Source organism: Rhinoderma darwinii, chromosome 3, assembly GCF_050947455.1.
Source record: "Rhinoderma darwinii isolate aRhiDar2 chromosome 3, aRhiDar2.hap1, whole genome shotgun sequence".
Classification (NCBI taxonomy): domain Eukaryota; kingdom Metazoa; phylum Chordata; class Amphibia; order Anura; family Rhinodermatidae; genus Rhinoderma; species Rhinoderma darwinii.
In genome coordinates this window covers 303,397,115-303,408,271 of record NC_134689.1, presented here as the reverse complement: position 1 = coordinate 303,408,271, position 11,157 = coordinate 303,397,115, and the positions used below count along the sequence as shown (strand labels likewise).

The 11,157-nt window shown below is 43.2% G+C and overlaps 1 protein-coding gene across 3 annotated transcripts in view; it reads left to right on the top strand.

Moving 5' to 3' along the window:
• The window catches only part of WDR93 (WD repeat domain 93), a 47,612-nt gene that overhangs the window by 260 nt on the left and 36,195 nt on the right, over positions 1–11,157 (top strand). The window contains exons 2-9 of one of the 3 annotated variants that reach the window (XM_075858165.1): positions 42–137; positions 2,136–2,464; positions 3,729–3,924; positions 4,036–4,100; positions 4,205–4,283; positions 5,479–5,594; positions 6,813–6,897; positions 7,307–7,490. In XM_075858165.1, the coding sequence (XP_075714280.1) occupies positions 2,198–2,464; positions 3,729–3,924; positions 4,036–4,100; positions 4,205–4,283; positions 5,479–5,594; positions 6,813–6,897; positions 7,307–7,490 (992 nt within the window). In that variant the 5' untranslated portion in view covers positions 42–137; positions 2,136–2,197. Of the gene's footprint in view, positions 1–41; positions 201–2,135; positions 2,465–3,728; positions 3,925–4,035; positions 4,101–4,204; positions 4,284–5,478; positions 5,595–6,812; positions 6,898–7,306; positions 7,491–11,157 lie in introns of all 3 variants that reach the window. The other 2 variants (XM_075858164.1, XM_075858166.1) reach the window with 2 other exon arrangements.

The following is an 11,157-nucleotide window of genomic DNA, read 5'->3' as shown; positions in this document are numbered from 1 at the left end:
TAAAACAGAGTGTTTTCCAACTTCCGAGTTTGTTTCCCCAGGCTCTTCCTGTTTCTGGTTACTATGGTGACGAGTAGAAACGAAGCAAAGTGCAGGCTGGTGCTGGTGAACCCTGGCTTGTAGTGTCCTGGAGTGCAGTAGGTGAAGATGGCTAATAGATTTATGTAGGGGAAAAGTTCCGGGTAGAGTGCACTGGAGAGGTATACAGCTCCCTGCTGCCTGCACCTCGGGCTAAGACATTGAATGACACTACAGTCATTCTCTCCCCAGCATGATATGGCTGATAACAGGGAGCAGTAAATAGGCCTTATATTTGGTGTTCCTTTTAGACCTTGTTAAAGGCCCTACTAGGAGTAATGCTAAAGGATTTGTGAACAAAGCATAAATGGTTCTAATGAGCAATAATATTAATAACTATGATTTTGCTGTTAACATTTTGCTTCACAGAGCGGTTTTCGTTACTGCAGAGGAATCCGTAAGCCTGTAATGCTGCATCATGTCAGGTGTTATTCACACTAGCATCAAAGCTTCTATTCCTAACGCAGCCATGACCTCTGTGTCGACTCCCGACGTACCCTATTGACTGCAGAGTGTGCTATTGTTGCCGTCAATAGTACCAGAACACCGTGAGGACACCGGATACAGCTACTCAGGCCCCATGCACACGACCGTAAAAAAAACACCTTTTCGTACCGCTTCGGATAGGTGTCTGTGCCGTAGAACCGCGCCGGGAATTATGGAGCATGTCCTACTTTTCGATTTTTACGGGCTGTGCTCCCATACTTTGCACGGCCATTTGCATGAGGCCTCACATTGCTTTGCTAATCCCTATCCTGCACAGCGCTGTACATTTACGGAACTGGCGGGATGTACTACCCGCACAGCACTGTTAGGCCCCATTCACACGACCGTATTTTTCATCAGTAATTACGGACCCATTCATTTCTATTGGCCACGGACACCTTTCAGTATTTTTACTGTTGGGTGTCCGTGCTGAAAAAATGATAGAACATGTCTTATTCTTGTCAGTAATTATGGCACGGACTCTCCCATAGAAGTCTATAGAAGCTTCCGTAAATACGGACGGCTACTGATGTGCATCTGTAAACCGTCCGTATTTATGATAGCATTACTAGGCAACATGCTGATGACTTCATTTGCATCCTCTTTTTTTTTTTACGGATGGAATAAGAATGCAATATGGATCGTATTTACGAACAGTATTTCGGAATAGATAAAAATACAGTCGTGTGCGTGGGGCCTAAATGAATGGCTCAGGAGCTGTGCCCTTACCATCAGCAGTGGGTGTCAGCTGTAACATACAGGTGCAATGGCTGGGGTTAGAGATCACACTGATCCTGGCATTTTAACCCCTTAGATGCCACAGTCAACAGCAACCGCAGCTTCTAAGTGGTTTTACAGTATAACACTGACAGACAGAATACTATGCACTGTATTATGTAAGTGATCAAAGGATCTCACGTTTAAGTTCCATAGTGGGACTAAAGATCAATGCCAGACTTGCTATTTTTTGTTCATCCACGTCCCAAAAAAATAAATAAATAAAAAGCCCCCCCAAAAACGTAGTCAACGGGAACATAAAAATTGTGTGACTCTTGAAATGTAGCGACAAAAAACGATTTTTTTTTTATGGTAGACGCCATACAAATTAATCCCAAATATCAATAGCAAAATTGCTTTTTCTCTCCACCCACCCACCCATAAAATATAATGAAAGTCATTCCATACAATATACGTAGCCCGAAATACTGCCATTAAAAATACAACTCATCCCGCAAAAAATACTGCTATGTTTACGGAAATATAAAAAAATGATGGTGGCATTTGGAATGTGGTTATAAAAAAAAGCTGTGTCGATAAAGGGCCTTTGTCTATATGCCCTGTTGGCATATTGACGTCATGGAGGGGATTATTGTTACTATGCGTTAGCTGTTATTTTAGGTCGTCTCACTTTGTTGTCCTGTTTTCAGGTGGTTGGAATTCATATAAGGAATAAATAATATAAACAATATTTCACTACTTGTCTAAATTAGACCCTTAAATGATAATATCTGAACACATTCTAATACTAATAGTTATATTCACACCATTTTCTTATACATTTTGTTCCTTAGGCCTTCTGTCAACCTTTGTGAGGGCAATAGATTTTGGAGCCATCATCCGAATATCTTGCACCATGCCGGTGTATATAAGGAAAGGACCTTTAGAAATTCCTCCAGGATCTGAGAAAGACTGGGCCAATGAAGAACAAGAGGAAGATTCTTTTCTGAGAGATCCAGACCAGTCACAAGACTGTCTACCACAACCATACAGGATGATTGTGAAAGTAGTGGAGCTTCTTATTGACCAGGCTATTCAAATCATCAACATAAGGCAGCAAGATCGAGAAGTGGAGAAACTCAAGGCAAAAATTCATGTTCTTCATCCAACTGCTGAAATTCATGTAAGGACTGTCTACTCTACATTGGGGCACAGTGTTGATGGACAGCTGTTCCAGGATGGTCCAGGTTCTCTATCATATGTATCATTTTCTTCTTAGTGCTACATGTGCCAATATGGAAAGGGTTTTTGATGTGCCTGAGCAAGCAAGTTGTATGTTCTGCGCCTTATTGAGGAAATGTACTGTACACATTCACAGAAAAATGTACTGGAGATGCAATGAAAATAATAGCCATAAGCCAGTCAGTCACGCAAGATAGCGACTGGTATGGGGTATGAGGGTATGTGCACACGTAGTGACCAAAAACGTCTGAAAATCCAGAGCTGTTTTCAAGGGAAAACAGACCCTGCTTTTCAGACGTTTTTTGACCAACTCGCATTTTTCGCGCCGTTTTCGCGGCGTTTTTTACGTCCGTTTTTGGAGCTGTTTTCATTGGAGTCTATGAGAAAACAGCTCCAAAAACGTCCAAAGAAGTGTCCTGCACTTCTTTTGACGAGGCTGTATTTTTACGCGTCGTCGTTTGACAGCTGTCAAACGATGACGCGTAAATAACAGGTCGTCTGCACAGTATGTTGGCAAACCCATTCAAATGAATGGGCAGATGTTTGCCGACGTATTGTAGCCATATTTTCAGACGTAAAACGAGGCATAATACGCCTCGTTTACGTCTGAAAATAGGTCGTGTGAACCCAGCCTGAGGGTTAACTGCAGTCATACCTGAATTTTCAGGTTTTTATGGGGAGTAAGGGTATGTTCACACTGAGTGTTTTGAGACGTTTTTCGGGCCGTAAACGTCACGAAAAACGGCTGAAAAATCGGAAGCAGAATGCCTCCAAAAATCTGCCCCTTGATTTCAATGGGAAAACGGCGTTCTGTTCCGACTGGGCGTTTTTTACGCGGCAGTTTTTCAATCCATGAAAAAGAAGTGCATGTCACTTAATCAGCCGTTTTTTGAGCCGTTTTTCATAGACTCTATAGAAAAACAGCTCCAAAAGCGCCACGAAAAACACGACTTTGAATAAAAAACGTCTGAAAATAAGGAGCTATTTTCCCTTGAATACAGCTCTGTATTTTCAGGCGTTTTTGATTTTGTGTGTGCACATGCCCTTAGACTTTAGCTATTAGCTGAAAATAGTCCGTACTGTTCTTTTTCATGTGACAAGAACTAAAGTAAATATGTCTTCATGAGAAATATTATATAATATGCATTGGAATGTCTTTTTCATCATTAACCAGTTAATCTTGTTTTATTTTTGTGCATTATTAGGTGTCTAAAAGAGTTAATTGTATCGCTGTTGGAGGATCCTATTTATTTGTTGGTCTTTCCGAGGGACTGGCAGTGTACAGCTTAACTGACCGTGACTGGATTTGTGGTTGGGAAGCCAATAAAGTAGAAGTGTGTACCCTCACTGTGTGCCATGTGCAAAATCAAGTCTACTTCCTTAGCACAGTGGATGACATGGGTAAAGCATTTAAATCCTCAGTAACATTAGGAATAGAGCTTCTTTATACATGCAGATAAATGGCGCGTGCGCACAGTACTTCTCGTGATGTGCTGTTCTCTCTTTTTCCAGGTATCGCGCGCCTCTTTTATTTTTCTGATGAAAACCTCAGTTTTCTGAAAACCTTCAATGAGCCGGTAAGAGCTGTTTTCTCTCTATGTGAAGAAGCTACGCAGGCTGCATGTAATGGCGGGAATCATTTTCCACAATTGTGTGTAAAAGTGTAATACTTTCTTTACAGGAAGATATAAGTAAGAGAACCAACTGCACAATGTTTCAGCTGTCTCAAGGAGGGGAATATGCTGGCATTCTTTTAGAAGGTGGGTACAGTTTAAACTATTAATCTGTATTATTTAAACCCCCTGTCCCACATTTTGACATATTATTCACACTGAATATAAAGTTGTTAAATTATTTCTGCATTTATTTAATATTCACTATTGAGAGTTCAGTTCAGGGGTTTGACAAGGCCAATTCCGATACATTTATGGTGTGTCTATAGGATATGCCATAAATGTCTGAACGATAGTGGTCCGCCATTACAAGAATACGTTTTCTCTGGGGGTGATGGAACTTCCAGGTGCTATGGATATTTGTATCCACTTTTTAAATCTCCCGTGACTTAGGCCCCATGCACACGACTGTGCCCCTAATTACAGGCACGGCTGGCCACGGACGCATTTACGGGCCGTGCTCCCATTATAAAGTATGAGAGCACGGTCCGTAAAATAAAAAAATAGGACATGTCCTATATTGTACGGAAGGTTTCTACGGCTCGGACACTTCCCGTTAATATACGGGAAGATGTCCATCGGCCATAGAAATGAATTGATCCGTAATTACGGTAGAAATCTACGGTCGTGTGTATGGGGCCGTAGGCTATTAAAAAGAGTGCCACGCTTATGTGCCTCCACTCACCAAGCTTCCCCTCCACTATTCATTTCCGGAATGGTGGGGGTCCCTGTGGTGTATATATGCCCTAAATCTCATTCATTAGATAACCGCTTTTATTGAATGATTTTTTGATATTTCAAGCATACATGTGAGATGATCACATTAGTGGAGTCTGGGATCTTACTCTGCTGATGATTTCCAGAATGTAAGGACGCTACGAAAGGGCATTTAAACCCCTTTGGCACTGCTCATAGATTTCCCTTACCACTGGGAGCCTCACCAATCACAAGACCTGTGTATGGAGCACCAGAGCACCTTTGACTTTTACCAGACACAGCGCCAACTTCGTCTGTCTGGTATTCCTCCTCCGTTGCAACACCACCCCATTCACTTAAGGCTGAGCTGCAATATCACACTAGACTCGGATCTAGATGGCTCTGTGTTTGGTAAAAGAAAAAGTATCAGAGGTAGCCCACTGTTCAGCAGAAAGAATATACCATATTGCCATGCTGCTTGCTGGAGTGTCATGGCTTATGAGCATTCGATCCCCCCATTATATTGAAGACCTTCTTTGTATACTAATGCTGCAGTAAAATATCAGTTTGTTAACGTTTACCTCAGGTGGGGGAGATAGTTGTCTGGAGGTATATAAGCTGCCCAAGGAAATTTGGTTTAAGGAGTTGGAATCTTCCCAGGGTGCTCTACTTGCACTAAATACATCACCATCAGACACCCAGGTGAGTGCATTTACAGTATATAAGAATACGGCTGTTACACTTTTCAGAATGAGACATCTAGGTAATTGTTAGACATGTTAATAAATGCTCTAAATTTTTTTAATCTTATAAAGAAAAGCCTGAATGTGATTCTCATCTATGGAAAATCCAGTGATATCACTTGAGTTTCTGTAGGAAGGGGGAAGATACATTTCCTTCCCCCACATACTTTTAGTGACCTTTCTGTGTGACACCTTTTACAGACTATGCAGCAAATCTCCTGCATATCCGCAGCGAATCCATATTACATGCGGATTTCGCAGCAGATTTTCTGCAGAAATTCACCTATTTGCATTGCAAAGGGGGAAATCTCCTGCGGTATATCAGCAACATAATAGGTATGCTATGGTTATCAGATTCTACAGCCAGGTGGAAAACCCCATTCCATGTTTAGTACTGTACTTTACTGATGATTTTTGTATCCACAACAAATCCAAATGTCTAAATTTGACCTTAGACTGGGTTAACATGTGGTGGTAGTAGCAGTGTAGTGGTGTTTTACCAGTCAGAGTTTTGCCTCATTCTTTATTTGTATTGAAGTCAGTTGGAGGGAGATGCCACATAAAAACAAAGGAAATGGCATGTAAGAAAGAAACACAGCAATCGCTTAAACTGTGTAGTCCTAAACTGCACTGTAGTACAGGCACTGTGGCTGGCTAGATAGTGGGGGCACTGTTATGGCACTGTGGCTGGCTAGATAGTGGGGGCACTGTTATGGCACTGTGGCTGGCTAAATTGTGGGGGCACTGTTATGGCACTGTGGCTGGCTAGATAGTAGGGGCACTGTTTTGGCACTGTGACTGGCTAGATAGTGGGGGCACTGTTATGGCAGTGTGTCTGGCTCTGTATAAAAGGAGCATAATATAGCGCTTCTTACATATAAAAGGGCAATCAAGTATCTCTTTTGACTTACTTAAAGGGGTTTTCCAGGACACTTGTCAAATATCTTATTCACTAAGCATTATTGACTTTCAGACTTTGAAAACTACAGCCAAAGGAGCTCTCCAAACTGCTAAATTGACCACTGTAATGGATTACAAGCCTGCAATGCTCTAGTCTAGTATATTTGTTGCTTAGAATCGGCTTTATTTTGTATGACTCAGTTGCTGTATTGTGTATCAATGCTGCTTGTATTCACCCTGACAACTAACATTTATTTCTGTATGTTCTGTATTACAGTCTGCTAGTATACCCGTTACGACTGACCCAAAGATAACACAACCAGCACTTTTAATGAAGATTAGGCCACCTAAACCACTTACAGGTAATATTTTATGATCTCTGTTGGACATACAGTAATCTGACAGCCACATATACACTGAGGATTCCTCCTTTAAATGTTAGTGCTCCATTTATTTACTTTTGTCTGGGATACCTGCAGTGTTACAATTAAAGAAAAACTACCACTGTCATGTGGTCGTGCAGTCTCCACTCCGATGAAACACTGCATACTGTCATCATATGAAAAAAGTGGTGGGCTACGCTCTGCAAGGACTCCACAAAGCATCATGTGCATGTATTAACATTTGTTCATGCCACCATCCTGACATCCTTGGCATATAGTGGCAAAGGGTATGATCTTTAGGCATCTAAACCAGCTGTTTAAATCTCTAAAGTGTTGTTTGGGACAGATCTCTTCATGGAATACATTTTCATCACCTTTTGTCACTTAGGAAGTATCTTCAAAAGTGTGCAGGAGGCTGTGCAGAAGAACGAAGACAGCAGTGTGTTTGGAACTGGACAGAATCACTTGATCAGTTCTCATCAGTGGGATCAGCAAGATTCAATGTTCATGGGAATGTTTGAAAAGTGTCTGAGGTTAGACTTGCCAAGCACACCAGATAAAGGGACGTCAAGGTAAATGAGATGACCAATAGATATCTGCATACCTTTATGTTAGTGTTCTGAAACTAGTGGCTTTAGAGGCACATGTGGCCCCCCTTCATGTGACTCCCCTGCTGCCAATACTTTTGTGCTTCAAAGGTACCATGGATGTCACAGCACTGTTAAATGTTGCCATCAGGGTAAGAAATGTAGTGGCAGTTCATACCAAGCTAAGAATCCTACCACTAATACTCCTGCTCTTGGGTCAGAATCATATAATAAGCACTGGGCAGTGCATCCACTGTGTAGACCACTGCAATATCTTTGACACTTTCTATTTGTTTGTTTTATTTTATTTTATTAGTAAGTTGCTAAAGGGATATTCCCATCACAAAAAGTGATGGCATGTTGCCAAGATTTGCCATTACTTTGCGATCGGCGGGGGTTCCGACTTCCGGATGCCCCACCGATCGTGAGAATGAAGGAGCCGCAGGCCAGATTTAGCACTTCTAGAATACACTCAACAAGCAAGAAAAGAAAAATGGGGGTGTCAAGAAAAGTTCTGCTGATATCCAGAGGGTTGAAGATGAGGTATTTATTATTAATTGAATAAATAAATAAATAAAAGCCATAAATGATGTGGCTACGCATTTCTGGTGACTTCATCAGACCGGTGTTGAAATGAGTAGCCACATCATTTATGGATTTTATTTATTTATTCATTCAATTAATAATAAATAACTTTTATCCTCAACCCTCTGGATATCAGCAGCGCTTTTCTGGAAATCCCCATTTTTCTTTGCTTCCTTGTTGGAATGTATTCTTGATATTAAGCGGAGGTGATCCATCACCCACTGGCCGGGGATAGCAGCTGCTGACAACTTACTGTCTGAACGCACACACTAGTGTTGTACCTAGCATGTACAACCAGACAAGGTGAGCGCTTATAATCTTTAGACGCTCACGTATAAAACTGTTGGATTTATTTTGTGATGTGGCGCCCTATGTGCCTCTGTTTTTCTCCTTTAGATACTAGATTTAGCACTGCATCCCCGTTACTGTTTTTCCCTGCACAGCGGCATTGGGGATAGGTTTGAGTCCTGGCTGTCGAACATCCACCAATCGCAAAGTGATAGCAATATGCAGGGGCGTAGTTAAAGGCTCATGGTCCCCGATTCAAAAGTATAAAAATGAGAAAGCCCCACATCGTACTTTCCAATTTTTTATTTTTTATTTTTTTTTAATTGACGTGGGGTCCCGTCCATTTTTCATAACTAGCCAGATACAACACAGCAGGCTTGCATTACCAGGGTGGGAAGGGCCACTGTGTTTGACCTTTCCCAGCCTAATAGTACCAGCCTGCGGCCGCCCCAGAGCCCGACCATCACTACAGACGGTCGGGTACTGGGGTCGGTTAATAATGGGGGTTAGTATTAGCCTCTGCATCGGCTAACACTAAGCCCCACCTTAGTAATGGACGCTGTGAATCAGTCAGCGGCCATTACTAAGGCGATAGTAATAAAGTTTTAAAAAAAATACAAAGACAGAAAAAACAGGTTTATTGAAATAAAAAACCCCCACACAAACCTCATTAACCATTTTATTGATAATAAACGAAAGCCGTCATCAAAGTAGTCCTCGAATCCGACGTAGTTCAACGACCGAACCTTTAAAAAACACAAACACAAAAAAAAAACATTAATAAGGGCCTATTCACATCACCGCTGCCCTTCCTTCGGAGGTTTCCATTGGGTAACCCCTCAATGGAAAGGCAAACTGAAACCTCAGCTTCCGTTTCCCTCGCCATTGATCTCCATGGTGAAGGAAACATTGCTAAAAGTTTAGATATAGGCTTAGATACAGGGCCCATGTGCATGTGTGATACTGTTTGTTGGACCCTGTATCTAAGCCTAAGGCCTAAGGTAGGCTTAGATACAGGGTCCAGCAGACAGTAAGCTTATACAGTATAAGATTACTGTCTGCTGGGACCCTGTATCTAAGCCTATCACATGGTAGGCTTAAAAGGGGTTGTCCAGTCCCTAAACATTGATGGCCTATCCTCAGGATAGGCCATCAATAGCTGATGGGTCAGGCTCCGACTCCCAGGACCCGCCAATCAGCTGTTTTGAATAGGGTGCAGCGCTCGTACAAGCGCTGCTTCCCCTTCATTGTCCTTACTAGCTCACACTGTGAATCGCTGACACTTCCGTGTCGGCCATTCAGTGTGAGAAAGTGACCGGAATGAAGGGGAAATAGCGCTCATACAAGCACTGCACCCCCTTCAAAACAGCTGATTGTCGGACCCTGACCCATCAGCTCCAGCAGACAGTGGTATTAAACTTACCCTCCTCTTCGGCCGCAGCGGAGGTCCTGAGTCCATCCAGAGTCGGGATGTTGTGCACAGCGCATAGTGCTGTGACCTCAGGACCGCCGCTGCACTCCAGAAGGAGGAATGTAAGTACTGTCAGTTACTATAGTAACGCGGGCCCGTGTAGTTTATTACATAGGCCCCAGTTACTATAGTAACTTTTCATTGATGTGGTGCGGGGGGCCGCGGCTTTGGGGCTGCGACCCCTATAGTTACACCACTGGCAATGTGCCATCACTTTGCGTGATGGGAATAACCCTTTATAAGTAAATATTTAATAAAATAATTAATAAAGTTTTTTGAGTTTGGTCACATTTTTCTTTATAGCTTAACACCACCTGTTATCTTTGAATGAGGCTCTTGAGCTAACAAAGGTTTGGGATCTCTGCTCTACCTTCTAGATTACAGAGAAAACTGTTCTTTACTACTCTCTGTCTTTTGACTCAGTGATGTCTATAGAGCAGCTTTGTCTTATGTTTCAGATAGGCCATTTTAGGCGACAGAAGGATGCAATAAAGTAAAGCACGGCTTTTGTAGAAGTTTATATATGAAGAGTCCCTGAATGATTACATCAGGGGCCTAACTAGGAAAGACTGAGCCCCATAGCAAACTCTTGACCTGGCCACCCCCTGTGCCACACGCAGCCCCCCTTATAGATAGTGCCCCCTGTAGATTGTGCCATACAGCCCAGGCTGTAGACCGTGTCACACCCCACTTGTAGATAGCGCCCCACCTCCACCTTGTAGATAGTGCCATACAGCTGCCTGTAGTTAGCACCATAAAGCCCTCCTGTATATAGCGCCACACAGCCCCCCTCCCTTGTATATAGTGCCACACAGCCCCCCCTTAGTAGAAGGTGCCACACAGCCCCCCTTAGTAGATAGTGCCACACACAGACCCCTGTAGATTGCGCCACACACAGCCCCCTGTACAGGGGCGTAACTAGGAAAGACTGGGCCCCATAGCAAACTTTTGACTGGGGCCCCCCTCCCCTGGGTGTCACACAACCCCCCCCCCTTGTAGATAGTGCCTTTTTTACAACCCCCCCCCCCTTTTGATAACGCCATACAGCCCCCCTGTAGATAACGCCATACAGCCCCCTTTGTAGATATCTACAGAGGGGGCTGTATGGCGCTATCTACAGAGGGGGCTGTATGGCGCTATCTACAGAGGGGGCTGTATGGCGTTATCTACGGGGGGGCTGTATGGCGTTATCTACGGGGGGACTGTATGGCGTTCCCTACAGGGGGGACTGTATGGCGTTCCCTACAGGGGGGACTGTATGGCGTTCCCTACAGGGGGGGACTATATGGCGTTCCCTACAGGGGGGGA